The sequence below is a fragment of the Monopterus albus genome, unplaced genomic scaffold (genome assembly GCF_001952655.1).
Source record: "Monopterus albus unplaced genomic scaffold, M_albus_1.0 scaffold18.1, whole genome shotgun sequence".
NCBI lineage: Eukaryota > Metazoa > Chordata > Actinopteri > Synbranchiformes > Synbranchidae > Monopterus > Monopterus albus.
In genome coordinates this window covers 8,051,439-8,073,952 of record NW_018127898.1, presented here as the reverse complement: position 1 = coordinate 8,073,952, position 22,514 = coordinate 8,051,439, and the positions used below count along the sequence as shown (strand labels likewise).

Genomic DNA, 22,514 nt, shown 5'->3' with positions numbered 1-22,514 from the left:
GAAACTGTCATATCTGTGTAGCACGGGCCCATTTCACCCACTGAGCTGCACGGTAGTGCACAAGTATGCTGGGGAATGGAGTGATATTACTGTTGTGAAACCAGGCCGACGTTTGTTGTGAACTGACCAGAAATCCTATAAGAGACATGGGATATACACTGAAAAAAAGGACTCACAGGGTCTTTGGATTTACACAAATTATGCTAGTATATGCAACGCAATTCATTCATGTTTCCTCTGTTAACATAAGTCAAACAAGTCAACCCTAGAAGGAAATTATGTTGGTTTGACACATTATCATTGTGTGGGACCGATGTACACATTACAATCAAGTAAATCCAACAAATTGTTTTGTTCAGTGTGCTTGCACTGAAAAAAAAGATTTGTTGTTAGAATTATGTTAACAGAGGAAACATGAATGTATTGCGTTGCATATACTAGCATAATTTGTGTAAATCCAAAGACCCAGTGAGTCCTTTTTTTTCAGTGTACCCTATAATTAACAGTAACACTACCTTAATTTGTTCATATTGTAGCCACACATAATTTGAATACAGTGATTTTGTTTCTGTTTAAAGGCATCTATCAAACAGCATAAATGGTCAAACTCTAATTATGCATATACTAATCAAAGGTGATAATAGATTGTGACCAATGTTCCATTGTATAACCTGTCTCAAATGTGACTACATTAGTATTAATGTAGGTGATAACTATTTCACTTCTGTGACTGTAGTTGTCAGCTCTGGGGTTGGAGGTCGAGGGGAGCTGAGTTTGGCAGAGGTCCAGTGCCACCTGGATAGAGAGGGGGCTTCTGACCTGGTCATTGACCTCATTATGAATGCTACCAGTGACCGGATCTTCCAGGAGAGCATACTGTTGGCTATCGCACTGCTGGAGGGTGGAAACACAGTCATCCAGGTAGGTAGAGGTACTGTAATACCACAGTTCTTTTATTGGACAGATCTGAGTAAGGAAGGAGTCCATCTTTCTTCATTTTAGTGCTGATTTATTTAAACCACAAGCAAAATTACAAACCACAACCCGAGTGGCTCCTTCCTCCAGACATCCACAGGCAGGCTGCTGGAAAAAAGAGCTCCCGGACACACAGAGCCTAATACATTTATAAGTTTTGGGCTAACCACTTACACAAAAAGATTACAAAACATCACGAGATGGAGACAGTCTGACGTCTCCATCTCTTATCTTATGCTCCACCTGCTTCAAGCACTAGTCATAACAAAATGAAGAATTTCAATGTGTGTGTGTGTGTGTGTTGTCACGTGGTGTGTAACTAAAACATTCATTCAGACAAAATACTCTAACATGAGATTAATACAGGAAAGAATTGCTATCATAGTTCACTTCTCAGAATCAACATTCTATTTGCTAACCTTGAAACAAAACAGACTAGGGCAGACTTTAAGTCATACTAAATTGCATTACTAACACGTTTGATTCAACACATTGTCTAATAATTATCTGACTGATTTATTAATTTCTAACAGTACACAGAACAAAAAATGCAGAGCAGGGTGGGTGCTAAGTGCTACAGTAGGTGTTAATGAGGTCCAGCACTCGCATGTCTAGCCTGCAACAAATGAGACTCCTTCAGAGGCATGAGCAGAAACTCAACAGATAGATGTTACTTCAGAAGTTCAAAGCTGTGAGGTCAAGAATAGTAGTTATTGCCCTGGAGCTCCACTGTTGTCAACAGAAAAAAATTAAGTGATGAAGAATGACTTAAACAGAGAAAAGATGCTCAGTTGTTAGTGCATTTTGAGACTTCACATTTGGGTGCAGAAAGCATTCTGACATTTATAGACATTTTGAGGTGTGAAAAAAATGAAAAATGAGTTTGGGCAATGAATAGAGAGGAGTAAGAGAAGTCAGATGGGAAGAGCAACGGTCTGCTGGGAGCAGCCCAAACTGTGCAGCCAAGCACGTCATCGCCTCCTCGTAGCCAGCCAGGGGTTGCTATGGCACTGGTAATTCTTTGCGAACCTCAGAGCAAGCAGGTTGAGAGGGACTAGAGCTTTTGTGTTTGCAACTGCATTATTCCACCTTTGCAGTATGCTCTGTGTGTGTGTGTGTGTGTGTGTGTGTGTGTGTGTGTGTGTGTGTGTATGTGTGTGTCTGCACGCATGTACTAGAATATGTGTATACATGTCTTTGTGCCGCTTGTAAGCTGTCTGGGTGTATTCTGGTTTTGTGGTCAGCATATGTGTGCTCTTGAGTGTTGTCTCGTATAAACAGGCCTGTTGCATAATAGGCTCATATTTGCATAGTGTTGTTACCTGACGAGGCTTGACTTCCCAGAGCATACACAAAGGAACTCACATGACTCCTATTACATAAGCTGCTGCCTGCCTCCGTGCCTGGGTGAATGACGCCCTAAGCACCAGGCCTCCTAACACTCCACACAAACTTTAAATTGGGTCATGTTTTGCTGGTGCAAAGAGGGCAATAAATGGCACGCAACCTGCCAAGAAGAGATCCCATATATTTAAGTAGCACTCGGGTGTTACCTGAGGAAACTACACTCTTATCTGTCTTGTTGATTTAGCTGTCACTTCATGTGCTGATTGACTTTTCTGAGGTCAGGGCATGATGAAGAAGATCAGTGTGCACCGCTGATAATAGCTTGTGGTTTACAGTTTGCACCGGGTGTGGATCTTCTTCTTATTTGTTTGTTTTGTGCACCCAAAGCTATTGTGTTTGCAGAGTTGTTTTGTCTTGTTTGAATTACAATTTTCAGTTTTACGCATTAGAATATCAGAAGGTGCTTAGGGTGTGAATTAGAACCATTAGTCATAACTATTGTACCGTCAAGTGAAATAGCACCAAAGTTAATTGTGTAAATTGCATAGGATCAGTAGCTAATGTCATCTGACTCTTACTGTATGTACAAAGACAGATTTCCTGCTTTGCATTTGCTAGCAGAAAGGAACCTCACATGAACTTGATAAGCAAAACAGTTTATTGACTTTTACAGGAATGCTGTAGTATTTTTAAGAAGTGTCTTGTTTCACAGTTTATGTTAGGTGTTTTTCTCTTCCTTTGGCACGATACAAGGACAAGTAAGCCTTTTTGAAGGATCATGAATGGTTCAGAGTGAATTTTCAGCATATCAGCAGGTGCATCACATTTCCCTGTCTTACATAACGATAGATTGCCTGCCCCTTTTTAGACAGAAGGGTTCTTGTTGCCTAAATGAAACTCGGGACAAAAACATGCCCACAGATTTCTCCAAGCAGCCTGTTTGTTTGTTTTTGAGGTAATTCAGGGTCATAGCCTAGTCAACACCACTTCTGGGAAAAAAACAAGTATAACAGAGGTAGATGGGGAACTGTTAGTTTGCTTCAGAATGAATTTATCCAGTGCCCAGACCTATACTTGATAAGACAGCCCTGAGGTACAGGGTAAGTGAGTTACTGAATACAAAATGAAATAGGTAACAACACAGCCTTTTTCTGGTTTCACCTCACCCAGTGTGAAAGAGTAACAGTGTTATAGGCCATCACTGCTTTCCTGCCAGAGATGTTTATCTGTTAGCCAAAATAATTAGGCTAGTGTGGTTTCCGTAATACATCATCACTTAAACACAGGCCTGTTTAAAAGGGCACAGTGAAAACCAACTCCTCATATTACTGATGTTACACGTTTTCTCAGTTGCTTTCATACATTTCTCAGATCAGAAATGAAATTCTCTAAGCTACTTGTTCAGCCTCGACACCATCCGGTCACTTGTGCACATCATATAAGCAACAAATTGCAAATTCTTGGGCACATTCATGCAAATGATTATATACAGCTGTCTATTGTTTTGTACATGACCAGTTGCTACTGTCATGTTGATCAAAATATATTATATGGTTCTCTGATGAATAGTCTGACCTCCCAAACCAACTAGTCATCAGCTCACTGCAGGCATATTTCTGTACAGCTCTATCAGACTTTTTTGAAATCGTATCTGAATTGTTGAATTGCTCTCAGGTGCATCTTCACTTTGACTAATGAAGAGGAACGTGTGATGAGTCAGATCAGCCAATGATCCACCAGCTCTCTACTGTAAAATAGCTCAGAGGTGCATCTCATGAACCTTCAGTTGGCAAGTGTATATATAGACAGAGCACTACACAGTGTTACAACTTCTGACTAAAGGAAGAACAAGAAAATGAGCAGCATCAACTACCAGGAAAAAGAAGAGGAGCAGGGCTGTGTGGTGGAAGAGTAGGGAGGCAAAACAGAAAGAGGGAGAAAAGGCTGAGGACAACAGCAGGTTCCTGATGAAATAAGGGCCACACTCGTGCACCATGTTGTCAATCCTGGCCATACAATGGCCGAGGCTGGTCGAAAGCAGCCATGGTTTTTTTATTTCTAATGTTACATTTTTTCCTGTGTGCTATGCAGTGGTGCAAAACACTTTGTTTTCTGTATCACAACGGCAGTAAAAACGCTATAATCTTTCTCAATAAATCTCCCATATACACTAATGTGAAAGTATTTACTTTTGAGATAAACTAAGGATTTTGAGCAAGTGATGGGCTTTTGCAGTTAATCCATTGTGTGGTGCTGTTTGTACAAGCTATTTGGGGGCGGCTGTGGCTCAGGAGGATTTCCTAACCGGAGGATTATCGGTTTGATTCCCGGCTTGTCCAGTCAACATGTCGAAGTGTCCTTGAGCAAGACACTGAACCCCCAATTGCTCCCGGTGATGTCACCGATATGTGAGTGTGTGAGTGTTTGGGAGTGTGAATGGGCCGAGTAGTGTAAAAGCGCTTTGAGTGTGCTGTAAAGCGTAGAAAAGCACTATACAAGTATAAGACCATTTACCATTTGGATAAATGCTCTTACTGTTCTGCAAATATCAAGGATGATTTGAGAAATGTACCAAAGCGACTGAGAAAAACTGGTCTTCAATTAAAATACATAATGTAACAACAGAATCTCAAATAAAGCCTGTAGTTTGGTGACAGTTTTAACAGAAACAACCCCAAATCAGAAAAAGTTGTGACAGTATGTAAAATTTGATGTGATACCTCATCAGTTTTATTCTTTGTTCAAAATAACACTCATTTCAAAAAAAAGTTGGGACGGTTGCATTTCAGGGCCAGTAATGAGGTAAAACAATGAAACAATGATCATATTTGAAACAGGTGATGCCAACACCATTATGATTTGGTATAAAAGTGGCATCCAGGAAAGGCCAAGCCCTTTAGGAGCAAAGATGGGCCGAGGACCGCCAGCTTACTAACATATGTGTGAGGAAAATTATTGAAATGTTTAAAAACAATGTTATGTCACCCTCTATGGGGCAGAACGTAATTAAAGGATTCAAGGAATCTGGAGGGATTTCAGTGTGTAAAGGGCTCAAGTCTAAGCTGGATGACCGTGCTCTCTGGTCCCTCAGACGACACTGCTTCAAGAATCATTACTCTTCTATAAGTGATATAACCACATGGGCTCAGGATGACTTTGGCTCACCTGTGTCAGGTACTACTACAAAGTGTAGTTACATCCATAAATGCCACTTAAAACTGGACTGTGCCAAAACTATGTCAACAGTGTCCAGAATTGCAGTCGACTGCTCTGGGCTCGGAGGCATCTGGGATGAACCATCACACAGTGGAAATGTGTACTGTAGACCAATCAGTGTTTCAGGTCTTTTCTGGAAGGAATGGATGCTGTGTGGTCCGGACCAAAGACGGAAAGGACCATCCAGACTGTTACCAGTAACAAAACCAAAAGCCAGGGTCTGTCATGGTCTGGGGCTGTGTCAGTGCTCTTGGCAAAGGGAACTTACACTTCTGTGATGGCTCCATTAATACTGAACACTACAAAGAGATGTTGGAGCAACATCTGCTCCCTTCAAGACAACATCTTTTCCAAGGACATGCGTTCATATTTCAACAAGACAATGCAAAACTTCATACTGCACCTTACCAAGGCCTGACTGTTGAGAAAAAGGGTGTGAGTGCTGGACTGGCTTGTCTGCAGTCTCGGCCTGTCTGCAGTCTCGGCCTGTCCCCAACAGAGAATGGGTGGCACATTTTGAAACACAAATTGTTTCAACAAAGACCCAGGACTGTTGTGCACCTTAAGACTTCTTCGCAGAAGAATTGGGACAAAATTACACCTGACACACTTAATCACTTGGTGTCCTCAGCCCATAAATGATTTTTAAGTGTTGTAAAAAGGAACGGCAACATCACACTGTGGTAAACGCTTTACTGTCCCAACGTTTATTAGAATGTGTTGCAGCATCAGATTTGAAGTGTTTATTTTAAACAAAGAATAAAAATGATATGGTATCCCATCAAATAATGCGCTGCTGTATTGTTTTCAGTTGTATAACAGGACACAGATGATTTACACATCACTATTTTCAGTTTTAATTTAGATTTTATATATTATATACTTATACTATATGCCAACCTGTGCATATCATCATGGACCAGATAGGTTTTTCGACATTAATTGTTGTCAAGTGATGAGAATGATGGTGTGTCACTGCTGCTGGGCTAACTTAAGCACACACGTATCACACATAATATATCACAGCATAAAACTACACTCTTGCATACTCATCTGCACACGCCATTAGCACATGCACATAGGATATACTTAGAGGCTAGAAAGCTTATTACACAAACAGCCCTTAAAGAGAGTTTGTGTTATGTAAGTGTCGAAGCTCTGCTCCTCCCTGCCCACTATCCATCTATTCAACACTGTCTTCGTTACCTCAGATCCTTAACTGTCACAGGAGCAAACAGGTGTTACCACTCTTATGGGCTTGTTGTGGCACGCTGCTACCCTCAGCCCCGTTCAAGCATTGAACCCCCTACCCCACCCCACTGCCTACCTCTGCTCCTTTCCGGTTCACTTTACAGCTACCTCTTGGAAGGCTTTAAAAAGATTCTGCAAAGTGAGTTTCCAGGTATTGCTGTCATCAACATACCAGCTCTCCTCTAACTATAGAGTGGCTGTTGAATTCCCCCTTTAAATCCAAGTTTATAGTTTATGAAAGTATAATTATTTCAGTCCTGCCCTGTGCAGCTTTTTAGTCAGATCACCCACATGTTTTTCTTTTTTTTTTGCTGCTGGGTTATATCACTGGATATATTTTAGACTTTGCTTAGGTTGTTGTCTGCACAGATTCTTAAAATCATGCACTTACTCTGCATTATTTCACTTTCATTTTGACCACCTATCTTGTCATAGCTTAAAGGAGCAGATCTCTGAGGTTATCATTTGGGCAGTGGCAGAGTACGCCACTTAATCCCTCCAGTCTGCACAGAGACAACTTTGTCATTCACTGAGGTGTTGGGCTGGAAAGGCGGGAGACAGATGAGAGAGAGAGAGAGAGAGAGAGAGAGAGAGAGAGAGAGAACTAGTGGTGTCAACAGGCCTTACATAACTGGCTCGTGTTGATGCCAGGAGCCGGGTGCCAGCTGAAGGGGAAGGGAGAGAAAAAATAGAAGTGCAGAATGATCAGGCTCTGCTGTGCCACCTTGGAGAATCTGTAAAATGGTGAATTGTGATTCAACTGAAACCTGCTGTTCATCAAAGCTCCTATGAGGAATAATGGTACTGTGGTGAAGTCTAAGAAGAAGGCTAGGCTGCCTCAGGGTGGACAGCTTATAGGCTGACTTATTAATTTATTCGATTAAGGCGTGGGATCTAAACATCAAGTAAATTACCCATAAACCATGTCCTCATGTTTTATGAGAAGGCCATAAGATGATTTCCTAAGTGTATTTCCATGTTAACCATGAAGCTGATTATTAGTTTTTAAATTATTTGACACTGTTGCTGATGCAGTAGCTCTGATTGAACAGTTTTTTTCAGTACCTGAAACTATGTAATCAAAGCATAAAACAGCATGAATCTGAGCAAGCATCTCATGCCAGTTTTTAGTATTTGACAGTTTTTGATACTCATTTTGACTTTTATCAGAAAGTACTGAGGTTTGATACCCAGAACTAGTTGGACTCTGTGTAGAGAGAGCACCGTGCAACAGTTGCTGCATGCTGTCCCTTTTGCATTCAGCATATATATGCAAGTGTTGGCAACATTACTCTCATCACATCCATTAACAAATTGAGTTGTTATGGGCATGGGTCTATTTAATGTGGTAATCTTTTAAAGCTGCAGTCTTGAAGCTGTTGTCTCTGGAGCTGGTTGCATAAGTCTGACTCTTAATGAGATCACTATCAGTGAATGACCTTATCTGGTCAACAACATGATGCTAATAGCTAGAAAAACAAGCAAGAAGAAACGGTTGCATAAAAGAGGTGAAAAACAACTACATTTGCTTAATGCTTTAGCAAATCTGTGCATCCCTCAGGGCCTGGGGCAGGTGATTCTGCAGAAATTCTCACTAAATAAATTTCACAGTTTCATTTATACAAAAGACTTTCTGTGCTGATCTCACTTCTGTGCTGCGCTATACCCTGCATGTTTTTTACTGTTTGGACATATTTCCCTTCTCAGAAACGTAACTGAGTTGAGCTAAACCTGGAAAGAGTCTTATGGAACAGAGTTTTCAGACTGGCCCAGAATCTATGTGTGTGATAAATCCTGCTTGCACCAGCCCCACACATCTCTCCTCCCACTTTCGAACTCTCCCTCCTGCCTGTCACACTTCGTGCAGTTCTGGCACTGAAAGGTAGAGCAGGGTTTTCCTCTCTCTCTCTCTCTCTCTCTCTCTCTCTCTCTCTCTCTCTCTCTCTCTACTGCTCACCCTTTGTGGGCTGATGTAACAGTGTTAGAGGCCTCTAACACCATGTGCCCTCACTGTAACCACTCAGCTGATTACAGGTCTTATGTAAGAAGGAATTGTTGAGAGGAAAATGGGATGTAACATTTGAGCCCACTGCAGAAAAACAACAGCTCCCTGCATGCAAGGCTTTCAAGCTAGATTGCCCTGTATAGTTCTTTACAGAATATAAACCACCTCAGCTTGATATCACAAACCTCTTACTCATGCTGCAGCAAACTTTTACTGTTGCATACTTGCAAAGTTCAGAAAAGCAGAAATTTTGTGGTCTGTTGCAGTGCCACAAATGTAGTTCTTTTTAATGCAAGTGAGCTCACTTATACAAGCATGTTTCTGCAGCAGTGTGCATTGCAAGTGTAAATGTGTTGTGCTGGTATGCCTTTGTTTATAGCCCCTTTTCCACCACCTGGTACCAGCTCAACTCGACTCGACTCGTCTTATTTGTGTTTCCATCAGTGAGATGTTGGGGATAGTACCTGGTACCTTGTACTATTTTTGGTATCACCTTAATCAAGGTTCCAAGTGAGCAGAGGCGATACCAAAAGGTGATGTGTAAACACTGCTGACTAGTGATTAGTCAGAGAAATTGCGTCATCAATGTGCGAGATATCCTGGAACAAAGAAAACGTCATTTTTAAAAGCAACGTTATTTAACGCTAACTGCTACTTTACTGTACTAACTAAAAACAATCGCATACCGAGAATCAAGAACAGCGTGCCTTCGATCTCCTCCACTGTTACCATGTCAGTTGCTGACGACGTAACATCAGTATAATGCTGTGTCGCTATGACAACCGGCTATACTTAGAGGGCACTATCTGCAGTGGAAAACCAAGCACCTGGTACCAAAAGTGAGTAGAGTTGAGTTGAGTAGAGCCAAGTTGAGCCGGTACCACACGATGGAAAAGGGGCTTATGTGTATGTGCATTCACGCTTGCACAGTAGGGTGTCCTCATATGGGAGTGGTTGTGTTTTTGTGTGCACATGTATTTCAGTTTGGCTACATGTAATTCCAGTTGTCTTTGTTCTTGCTACTGCTTATCTGTTCTTAAGTGTTAACAGCCAGTGTAGCCCTCAGGGTGCCAGAACCATGTTATACCCAGGGGGGCAGAGGGCAGATGGTGTACAATAAGGTGAGCATGGTGAGGCCTTACAGCATGTTTTCTTGCCAATATGAGAAGTATTATATTCACTACCAATGAAACGTTAGGACGCATTTTCCCATTCAGTTCAGTGGGAAGGTGTTTGAACTTTTGACTGGTAGTGTACGTGTTACTAACCAAACCCATTGCTCTCAGCACTTTGTAGACATTGTAAGAGAGATACAGTGATAAAAAGTGGCCAGCAGAGGTTACTAAATAACAAATGGCTTCTGACCTCCAACACCTTGATCTCTGAGTGAGGTGCATTTTGAAAAGAAACATTCTGAGTAACATTGTACATACAGTATGCTGTTGTTTAGTTGAAAGTCAGCCAGCTTGATCAGCATTTTGGAAAAACATTAGTTCATAAGAAAAGAAAGAGCCCAGAAAGTGATGTGTAATCTCCTCTTATCTGGAGCGTCCAACAAGTAATCATTCTTTAAAACACTTCATTGTAGCTGAAAGCCACCTACAGTATAAATTACATGCATTGTCCTCTATGTCCATATTTTTCTTTAGCGGTCATTTTACCATCGTTTAACGGGGGACAACAAGTCTGAGAAATTCTTCAAGGTATTTAATGAGCGCATGAAGCTGGCCCAGCAGGAGATAAAAGCGACTGTGACAGTCAACACTAGTGATCTGGGCAGCAAAAAGAAGGATGAGGAGCCACCAGACAAAGACACACCAGCACGCAAGAAAGGTTGGAGATAAGAATTTTAGGCCACCAATATAACTTGAGTAAATATTAGATCATATGGCACCTGACACTATTAAACTAGAAGAATAAATGTCACCTTCTGTGTAACATGTAAACACCCTTTGTACTGAACCAGAAACTGCCACATTTAGTGTATTTAATCTGATGTTGTAATAATATAATTTTTTTCATAAATTAATTAAAGTTCCCTGAAAAAAAAAGTCTCTACTCATGTTAATGATTTTAAAAATCAGTATGTGAATTCTCAGATGACCATTCTTGACACTGCTGTTTTATCTCCAATGGTCTATGTTTGCTTCACTCTCCTATACCTGTGGTTAGTTAAAGACGTGCCGGTGGTGGCAGTGGTAACTGAGGAAGTGAGGGAGCAGCTAATGGAGGCCTCTGCTGTCACCAAAAAGGCCTTCACAACCTATCGCCGTGAGGTCGAGGCTGAAGAGCACCAAGCAGCTGCTGATGGCTGCCCTGTCCCAACGGCTGACAAGGGTCAGGACGAAGGCGAGATGAGCGTCATCATCACCATCATGCAGCCCATCTTGCGCCTCATGCAGCTGCTCTGTGAGAACCACAACAGAGATCTGCAGGTGAGCCATTACACCAGTTTGTTGTTGCTACAGGGCTTTTTGTTTTGCCTAAACCCACCCCTCGTCATGCTAACGTTTCCTGCCCTGTGTTCGCAATTTCAGTCATCACAATCGGTTATACAGAAATGAAACCATGTTTAAAATAGGCACCATTTGCAGAACTTGCAGCTGTTTCCATATCTGGTAGCTATGTCTGGTTTCACTATGAGGAGTGTTTTGGTGTTTAGTAATGGCTAGCACTAGCAGCCAAGACAGAAGACTTCATTGCACTGATTCTTTTTACACTGGAAGGCAGGCGCTCATTAAATGACAGTTGGCTCTGTGCTGAATAACTCTGTCTCACCTAGCTTCACCCAGTGTAGCTACATGGCCAAGCAGCACAGATGATAAAATCCCTGAGATGTTTCTTTTCCTTCTAAAGGCCTCACTGCTGTCTGACTGCTTTACAGGCTTGCATGCTTAAAGGGAAAACAAAAGAAGCCACCATTGATAAATTTCTTATTTATCATTTATTATTTATTTTAAGAAAATGTTGGAAAAATGTTATTTAGATTCCCTGTGTAGAACCTTAAAGGGGCGTTTCTTGTACCAACTCGCTCTACAGACCCTGAGACCATCAGCCTGTATTAACTCTGTTGGACATCACTTCTCAAACTTTCTGCTCCCTTGTTGACAATGACATATCACACCATCCAAATTCATGGTAAGATCATGAATCCTGTTAAAGAAGGATATGCTAAAGTCTTTATTTTATCTCCATTTCCAGAACTTTCTGCGCAACCAGAATAACAAGAATAACTACAATCTGGTGTGTGAGACTCTTCAGTTCCTTGACTGTATTTGTGGCAGTACCACAGGAGGACTGGGGCTGCTGGGACTTTACATCAATGAGAAGAATGTGGGACTCATCAACCAGACTGTGGAGAGCCTGACTGAGTACTGCCAAGGTCCCTGTCATGAGAACCAGGTGATACATGTACACACAGAGACCATAAGTGTACAAGCTCACACTCAAGGTGCTAATTGAACAATATATTTAGTTTCTAGTTTGTCTTTGTTTTTATTTATCTACTTGTATAAGCCCTGTTTTTCACTTTGACAATCAAATGCGGTTTTCTTCTAACACTTTATCAAATTAGCCTCAGTTTCTGTTTGGCTGTAATTAGTCCTTCATGCACAATACTAAGCTGCCATACTGAGGCACTCGTCTTGCTTCAGCAGTGTAACACCAGCCTACTCTGGGCAGTGTGCCCGCGTTTGTTCTCTGGCATGGTTTAGCATCGCTTGGTCTTCTCACATGATGGTGGTATCCTCTATTCCTGCTTTTTTGCTGCAGTATGGCAAGTGTGAAACCGGCATGACTAAACAAGCTACTGGCTAAATGCAGTCGCTGTTTGATTTCATTTCAGCTTCTTCAAACAGTGGTAGAAGGGGGACTGTAGGTCTAAACAAAGCTCTTTGTTCATACAGTATCTACTCAGAGGGAGAAGAGACTGATGAGTGCTGGAAAGATTTTTGAATGTGTGTCATTAAGTACCTTTCTTAAATGGTTTCAAGACACTTGCTCCAAACCATTTGGCTGCCACAAGACGTTGTTGAGTTTTGGGTTGTGGCACATGTTTGGCAAATAAACAGGACTGTTCACTACAAAGCCAATACTTGTGAGCCTTGAAATGTGCCAAACCTCATCAGCACATGGCTTTGACAGGATTGGTAAACTTAATGGAATTTGATTACTGTCTGTTCTTGTTATTACTTTTAATGTCTGTTTTTATTTTGTAACTTTGGACTTTCTGTACAGTGCCCTTGTCATTTTATATGTCACTGTCCTGGCCAGGGCACCATTGACAAATATGTTTCAAACCTCACTGGGTTTTTTTCCTGGTAAAATCTAAGTTCATTAAAGAAAAAAAAAGAAATTGGCATGGGGCACCACACAAAAATTAAAAGGAATGTCCTGGGTCAAGGTTGCAGTTAACCAAATTTAAATTTGTGACAAACATCTTTCTTTACCTCAGTCTTCTCAAACTCATTTTATTAATGTATGTATTTTACTGCTGTCCAGATACCAGTTTTGGAAGTTTTTCACTAACAGTTTGTAATCACATGATTTTCCAGTCAACATTCAATAAGTAAACATGGCATATTGTTCTCCTCTTCTATTGTTTGCAATTTAGTAAATAATTTTTGAGGTTACCTTATACAATGGAGACCCAAACATCCTAGAATTTGATTTCATTTACTTTCATTTCATTTGTTCCTCAGAACTGCATCGCCACTCATGAATGCAACGGTATTGACATAATCATCGCTCTCATCCTCAATGACATCAACCCCCTTGGCAAAAAGAGGATGGATCTGGTGCTGGAACTCAAAGTGAGTGATTACTGGTTTGCATAATGGGTTTGTTAGTCTTTGTTTCACTGCTGAATGGTGTATTTTTCCTGTTCCTGTAGAACACTTTTTTCTTGCTGACAAGACATCACACACAGATATTTTTCTTAAAAATACTAGGAGTCATACTTACTCAGGTTTGCTGCTCATTCATTGGCACTAAACAGTGAAACCTGCATGTGCTCATATTTATTAAGGAGTCACAATGGGGTTTTGTGCCAGGAATAAAGAAGGAAAGCAGAACTGCAGGAATTTGAGCGTTGGTTTTATGCAATATTTATTTCAAGGCGTTCCCATTTAGGGATGCAAAAATCAAGGAAAGAGAGAATGGAAATTTATACAAATACCCTCAGCACCCGATTTACCACTGCTACGGCTGAAATTTAACATCAGGAGAAAGCAGGTGTAAAATTGGCAGCATTGCTGTCAGCGAGATCTCATCGAAGTTAGGAACACGTTTGAAGAGGGAGGTGTTTGTAAATCGCATCACTGATCAGAGGAGAATGTGAAGGACTTTTACAGGCTTTGAGGTTAAACCATGCTTCATTTACTGAACAAAATGAAAGATGACTTGACTGACAGGAGACTACGTGACTGCAGGCAGCTCCGAAGTATGTTTGTTGATTTTTTTTTTTTTTTCCCACCCATATTAAACTTCAGTAGCATTAAACACACTCTTTTCTGCCGTCCCTCTTGGTTCATCTACCAGCTGAAGTACATTCAAATACAGCTGCTTATTTACATCTTTAGTCTAAATGGAAAAAGTGAGGTGCCACAATTTTTTCCGTGCCAATTCGAGACAGGTTTAGTAAGTATCCCTCTAGAGATTTACATTGATTAACATTTTTTTTTTAAAACATAACTTTCACAAAATGAAATCCATAAAAATCAATGAACTGCAAAGTTACTGTATTAATGGCATCACTGACAGTAGCTCTAAAAATTACTTAATACAAGGTAGTCACAAGTGTAGCGATTGTTATTACAGTCAAACCCCAGTGTTATGGACTGTTTGGCTTCAGTAGCTGAGGTGAAGATGAATCATTCCCTGAAGCTTATCACTGATGAAAGAAAATCTTGAAACGATGTTTGCTCAAAACAGGTGTGTCAAAATGAGCAGGCAAAGTAAGGATATTTGGAGTTGGATATCCTCTTTGATGGTTCTTTATTTGATTTTAATACTGTTCTCTGTACTTGTCTTTCATAGAATAATGCCTCCAAGCTTCTTCTTGCAATTATGGAGAGTCGCCATGACAGCGAGAACGCAGAGAGGATACTGTACAACATGAGACCTAAAGAGCTGGTGCGTATGACTCGTCCAAATCGTCACACAGAATTAAGTGAAAGTTATCTGACAGTCTACATTCTTGCAGGTGGAAGTGATCAAAAAGGCTTACATGCAGGGTGAGATAGAGGTGGAGGATGGAGAGGAGGAGCACTCTGCGTCTCCACGCAACGTTGGTCATAATATTTACATCTTGGCACATCAAGTAAGCCACCAACTATCCATAAAGGTGGAGTGGAGACTGGCACCCATCAAATATATAGCACGTGGCCAATTGATTATCAGTGCATTAACTGTTAATGTCTTGCTCAGCTCCTGTTTTTTTGCCTTCAGGCTATGTACAGCTCAGTAGCAGAGTATCTGTTCACATCGTTACTTACCGTCAACTGCAAAAATTATAGCTATGCCAGGCACTCTGCCAGTCCTCACCCTACAGCTGTGTAGTTGAATGGACAGAGCATTTTGCATTCAAAGAAAAAATAAATGGCATGTACTGTGCTGACGGTGTTTGTTGTCATTTCAGTTAGCCCGTCACAACAAGGAACTCCAGGCTATGTTGAAGCCAGGAGGGACGTACGGGGAGGGTGATGAGGCCCTGGAGTTTTATGCCAAACACACAGCTCAGATTGAGGTTAGCTGTCTGAATTAGACTTTGCCATATGGAATCTACTGCTGTCATTTCTGTGTCTTATTTTGAATTTTAAGGTTTTACTTTGAAATATTCCCACATGTGTACTATTTTTCTCTCATATCTGTTATAAGAAGGCTGTGTGAACCTGTGACAGGTTTTGGCATGCAAGTTGACTTGAGGCATGTGATAGTGTTTGTCTTGGCCTGCTTTTGAATTTCACTGTGTAATTTGCCAGAATGACAAGCACCTTTGGCATGTTGACACATTTCCTTGTGTGTGCTCAGAGGAAGGAATGCTGATGGTTGACAGTGCTCTGAACTAAAGTTGTTGGTTCAGTCTATCAGCTACTTTCATAAAGAAAATAACCATCTTATTTGTATCACAAACTCCAGTTTGTACTTTAACAATATTCAGTCAGACCATTAGAATTAGTGAAGCAGCCAACTTTTGTATGATCTAACACTGGGCTTTGAAGACGGCAGTACAAGGTGAATGTTTATTTATTATGTTTATTAATGTCTGCTGCTATGGTTTTGTACAGATCGTACGACTGGATCGCACCATGGAGCAGATAGTCTTTCCGGTGCCCAATATCTGTGAATTCCTCACCCAAGAGTCCAAGCTGCGTGTCTATTACACAACAGAGCGGGACGAACAGGGTAGCAAAATCAATGACTTCTTCCTGCGCTCTGAAGACCTCTTCAATGAGATGAACTGGCAGAAGAAGCTGCGAGGTACTGAAGAGGCTACTGGTAACACAAACACAGTTCCCTGTGCGTCTTTCTCCTCAACTCTTTATCTCCTAGTGCCTGGCTTCCTCGTACATCCCTCCAGGCCCCTGAGAACACCCCCTCCCACCAAGGGGATGCAGATACTAAAGCCCCTTTCACACATGCTGTCGATAAACATTTGGTTAATTCTGCACATTGGCATCGTGTGAGCAGAAAATGGACACTGAAGATTTTCCTGAAAAGCAATTCCCAAAATCAAGTTAAATTCACATCTCTTGTGTGAATAAAAGTGATAACATGCAGGACAGTTCAGAATACAGTGGAGATTATTTCATTAAAGTGATGGGTCCGGGAATATACAGTATTGTGTGAAGCAGACCTTCAAACAGGTCTAACCTGTAATTCTAAGTTCCATTTGTCACATACCTCTCAGGTATTAGCTAGTAAATCAATAGCAGGTGAGCAGAAGAGGATTTCAAGACTGTTTAGGTATCATTCATCTTCACTAAACAGGGCTGCTTTGTAAACTATATTTTGTAAGCTATATTTTATTAATGTCAGTTGAAGATGCATAGTATTTACTTGTAACATCACTTTTAAATTAATTCTTCTTGGGGAGTTCTCAGCATTGCTGCTTTTCTTGGCAAGTAGAAAAAACCTCATCTGTCTGTAAACACATTTTTATACCTTTTTTTTTTTGCTATACATTGTAATCAAAATGCAGTAACTCATAATGATTGAAGCCAGCAATGTTGTAGGTTCCTTGTGTGAAAGGGGCTGCATTGTGCTCCCCCTACTCTGAACCCTGGAGGGATGGAAGGGGACAGAGCATGTACACCTTGATAACAACTTGCCAGCTTTTTATATTGCAGAATAGATATAACTTGATAAAAGGCAGTATATGTTCTACAGTGTTGTAAATTGATGTATTCCAGCCAGGAGAGAGAGAGATCTCAGTTCTGTGAACATAATGTAGAGGACACTAGTTCAATACCCAAATAATTTTTATACATTTCACTAGCATTTTTGCTGTAGAAATTAAATATCATTCTTGTAAAGAGATTTATGTGTCATGTTCCTGTTTTATTTATTTTTTTGTTTGTTTGTTTTTTGGCTGTCTGGAAATGAGGGAAATCAGAAGGGAAGGCAAAAGCTTGGATTAATATGGTCATAGTGTTAACTTTTACACCATTCATTCGTTAAAGCCTCATGCACCTGTGAATGAGTTTCAAGACAACTTTGAGAGCTTGCTAGTGTGAATCATTGATCAACTGACGTCTGAGAGGACATGAGTGTAGAATATTGTCTTATGTCTTGGAAAAAAGCTATGAACTGAGCATGAGGCCTGTCCTTGGTCTTAAGTTTTAGTTATTTTTTTTATGTTTCAGTTTTATTATAAGCAAAAAATGGACAGTAAACAATAAACATGGGAGAGAGATGCATATGACGTGGTGAAGATCTTTGGCAGGGTGTGGATTGTTTTTATATGTTACATCTTAGCCAACTGAGTTAGCAGGATGCTTCAAGTCTATCCCATCTTAATGGGATTAGTGAATCAACCTTCTTCATCTACCTGCCAATTTGAGGTCATGTTCAGTCGGACACGGCACAGCCCTACTGGAGACTAATCAAGGCTGGGTAGTGGGCATGGGGATAGCTCAGGAAAAGGAAGAGAAGAGTCCTCTTCATTTTATACTTTTTTCACAGATTTTAAATGCCATAGTTCTGCCAGAACACTTTTTAGAGTTCTCCTTGCAACAGGGCAAGTCCCCATTGACCTCATGGTTGTTAGCTACTGTGAAGTAACTGACCCATGGTCAAGCCTGAAGGAAGGTGGTTTTCTAAAATGTGAAATACGTGATAGCAACCACCTCTCTCCTATCTGAATGGATCAGCACAGCTAGAGGCTGTTTTGTGGTGCTAACCACTTGTCATGAATAGAGTGAATTCTGTTGCAAAAAATCCCCACCCACAGTTCTTTTTTTGATGAACAGCTGAGCTCAGAATAGTGTTGGCTACAATACTGGTCTCCTGACCAAGACCCGAGTATGCTGTGTGTGTACTTGCATGCAAGTTTGTATGTTTTTTTCTCTCCTAAAAATACAAAATCATTGTGTCTGTGAAATGCGCATGACAGTTGTTTTTGTGTACTTCAATGGATTTCAGTTTTGCCTGATTTTTTCCCTTTCAAATTCAATCCTTTGTTTACAGTTTTGGTGCTGCCACTTAATGGATATATGGATATATATGACTAATATGTTTTAACATTTCTGACAGCACTAAAATATTCCACCCAACTTTGGAGTATTCAGTAATGGTGGAAAAAAAAGAAAAAAAATGTTCTGTTGCATCTAACCAAGCACAAAAGAATGCATTCATCTATCCCCATAGGGTATTTAAACACAGTATGCTTGAAATTACAAATTAAATCCAGGGCTTGTGTTCAGGTCAGGATGGTGGCTGGTAACTGTTTTAGTTGCCTAGCACCAACCAAACCGTATCACAGTTGCAATTCTCTGTAGAAAGTGAAAAACCTTTGGCATTGAACATCAAATTTAGCTGTCACTGAATGTAAACTGAAGCATCAATGTATTTGTATGGCATGAGAGTCTGGTATCTACTGCCCATGACGAAGTAAATTACCCCAGTCTTTGTCTTTGTCTTAGCTTTTATTACAGTTATCTGGAAATTAAATTTTTATCACAAAATCTATGCATTTTTGTCCTCTTTGGTGTGAAACACTGATCAATCACCCTATGTTTAACTTCTACTCTAATCTAAAAAGTCTTGTGAATTTGTTTTGATAAACTGGTTGATGTATCACACAGTTAACATAGAGTTGTCTGCATGATGATAGGCTGCTGCATTCCTCTCTTTGCAGTAGAGTAACTTGTGTTAATTTGCCTCAACATCCTGTCCTCCAGCCCAGCCCATTCTATACTGGTGTTCCAGGAACATGTCCTTCTGGAGCAGCATCTCCTTTAACCTGGCTGTGCTCATGAACCTGCTTGTGGCCTTCTTCTACCCTCTGGAGGGTGTCCACAGAGGTCAGTCATCTTCAGCTTTCATCTATTTAAACCTTCTTTCCTCACACTCTTTAACACTTGGAGGGCGCACACAGTTGAATGGGAGTCAGATTTTAACCACGTGTGTGTGGTAATTAACACTGTTACAGTGTAGAATGTAGGAGTGAGTGGTACAAACAGAAGCCTTTTTACACAGATTGTTTTAGAAGGTCAGGTCCTTGGTGAGAATGGATGAAGAAGAGGCTGTCTGTGGTCCTGCTGTAGACATTTAGATCTTTTTCTGAACTGTCCACTGTGGGTTAGACAGTGTTCTAGTAGTAAAATGCTAACTCTATAGACTCTTTTAAGGACTCTTTGCTCTGAGAACAACTTCATGTCCACTTCAAGTCATGTGATCAGATCACATAAGGAAAGATACATTATTAGTGCATAAGACTTTGCAGAACACTGTGTACTTCCTTGCCTGTGGTTTGGGTGTAGCCCCACACCTCCCTAGCTGAAGTGCATTTCACCACAAGTGCAGGTGTGATGAGAATGTAATCTGAGCTGAAAACTTATATCTTGAACTGCAGTGCCATCACAATAGACCAAGAAATGTTTGTTCTTTAGTAGGTTACCAGATTTATCACACCACCTTCAGTTTGATTAGTCTTCTTCTCTATATGTATCACTTCTGGTGACTTAGGTACATACTGTGCTCCACCCACAAGGCCAGAATCTCTAGTGTGAAATATAATACCATGAGAATGACTATGCTGCTTCAGATAACATTGAGAGTGACACTCTACCTGATAAGAGATTGATACACATGACATAAAATCTGTCACACCTCTTATTTTAGTGTCACGTAATCAACAACTTTCCCTCCTTGAATTAAAAAGAAAAGGGCTTTGTCATGTAACAATTATTTAAAAGGGACTTCCACCTTGAGACCAGAGCAGACTTTCTAAAGGACACCCACCACATATATCCATGTCTGACATAGGAAACTAAAGCCACACAACAAATATTTACCAAACAGCCTTTGGCTGTCTGGCGACAGTGTTGCTATTAGTGACAAACATGTTTAAATCCAACTTTAGTCTGATTTTAAGAGCTCTCCTCCACAGATTTCATTCCTACAACTAGAAATGCTTTTAACTCTGGTAGTTCCTGCATCCCATTCTCCTCTTAGATTTCCAGTTTCTTGCCAATATCAATCATGACAGGAAGTAAATACAGACCCAAGCTACATTATTTCCTAGTAAAAGAGGTTCTTGTAGATACCAGTCTCTGACTTGTGAGGGGTTTCATTGTTCAAGTTGCAATTATGTCTGGAAAAAGCCTCTGATATGTCCAGTTTGTTGTGTAATAACAAGGAAGTGCCATACAAACAGATACCTCATGTCAGCAAACATCCATTGTTTAAGGCAAAGTCCACAGTTTCATGGTTTTAGTGTGACATTTTCAATGTGCACTATTTTTAACTCTCACATGATGGACTTATGACTATACATCAGACTATGTAATTAAATCCTACTGAGAGAAGAACTACAGATATCAAGTCTATAATTATTACTTATTTAACTTGTTAGACTGTCATCTGTGGTCAGCTTTTTTACCAGGAATTACAAGACAAGGAACATGAGTAACTTAGATTCTTCATGAGATCAACATATTTGGCCTTTTTCCCTCACCATATTAACCCTGGGTCAAATAGACTCTGTGATCTGTCAGGTGGTCACAACTTCTAACAGACTACTCAGAGATAAAATACTGTTCATTCAAAGAGAGATTTCTAGATCATACTAATACCTGCATAATAGGGGTTTTTGACAAACCAGGCAAAATAGTGACAGACTTGATTGTGTTTTTATGTACAATTTCAGTTTTTGGTTTGTCTTATTCCTTTTGTTTTTCTTAGTTCTCCTTCAGGGCAGTATTTGTGGGGATGTGAAAACCACAGCCATTAAGGCCTCCATTGTTTTACTGCAGGGTTGCAGAGAGAAGACGCACATTGTGATTCGCATAAACTTTCAATTGTTCTGTCTGGGGTCAAATGGTGAGGTCCCTTTTGTTTGAACTTCCTCACAGCGGTATAGAAGAGACAAAAAAGAGGTTGTTAGTTAGCTCTAGAAACTTGGTGTGGTTTTTGCTGTCAAAGGTCTTCAGAGAGCTTGCCAGTTTATTCTAGGACATGCTAATCAGTGTAATATGAGTTAAATGACGTGTCTTAAAACTGAAGCCAGTTGTCAAGTGAAAAAATATCAACTACTGTTCATCTGAATGCCTATACACACATACTGTCAATTCTTATGAGGTCAAGTGCTTCCTGTTAATTTTCAAAACTTATTATTGTAAACCTTGAATAAACCAAACTGCTCTAGTGAACTTCATTTGGGCTTGACTCGCAAATACTGCAAGTTTGATATTGAGATACTTTCATAGCTTTAGAAAATGCTTAATTTGCAGATTGTACAGACATTTTAAACACCATAAAATCCCCTTAAACATTATTGTGCCAGCTCTCAATTGATGCTTCCTCTCTGTGGTTTGTATGAAGAGAAACTGCGGTTGGAGACTTTTCCCAGTAGTGTGCAGATGTATAGAAGTCCCAGAAAAAAGCACCTTGAATAACTACAGTTTATGCTGTGGCCTAGTTTTGGTTCATATATCTGCATGATCATTTTCTCTTTGCAGTAAACTAGCAAGCTGTGTATACTGTATTTACCTTGGTGTAGAGTAAGTGTTTTTTAATGTAAAAGTTAGTCTCTCTCTTCATATAGCTGCACAGTAAAACAAGTAAGAGGGAGGAATGGTCTTAGACTGTACTGTAGGTGTGTGACATCCTAGCTGTTGTGTCTGGGTTCACTGTTAAGCCCAGGCACCCAGGCGGTCTGTTACAGTGCAATACTCAGGACCATCCCTGTTGAATATAGCTGGAACCAAGCACCACTTGTATTTTTAGTCAACTGGTGTTATGTAACAAGTACCTGTCATGTGATCTTTACACAGAGCAGTAAGAAGAAGGAGGCCTTAGAAGGGGGAATTTCAGATCAGTGTTAGAGAAAAGAAAATTTGACTTCTTTTCCAGCTTCATAAATGCATTTGCGTATTAATACAGAGGATTTAGATCAAAGTGATGCTGCCTTTTGGGAGCTCATGTTAATGCTTTGCTGACCTACACTGATTAATGTTGAACAAATAATTGTAAAAAAAAAAAAAAAAAAAAAAAAAAA

General features: G+C 40.3%; 1 protein-coding gene across 1 annotated transcript in view; it reads left to right on the top strand.

The window, feature by feature from the left end:
• itpr1b (inositol 1,4,5-trisphosphate receptor, type 1b) overlaps positions 1-22,514 on the top strand; it is an 87,408-nt gene that overhangs the window by 48,229 nt on the left and 16,665 nt on the right. The window contains 10 exon segments of the mRNA XM_020593181.1: positions 737-921; positions 10,444-10,627; positions 10,967-11,229; positions 11,996-12,196; positions 13,495-13,605; positions 14,831-14,926; positions 14,997-15,113; positions 15,432-15,539; positions 16,081-16,273; positions 19,195-19,317. Of these exon segments, the coding sequence (XP_020448837.1) occupies positions 737-921; positions 10,444-10,627; positions 10,967-11,229; positions 11,996-12,196; positions 13,495-13,605; positions 14,831-14,926; positions 14,997-15,113; positions 15,432-15,539; positions 16,081-16,273; positions 19,195-19,317 (1,581 nt within the window).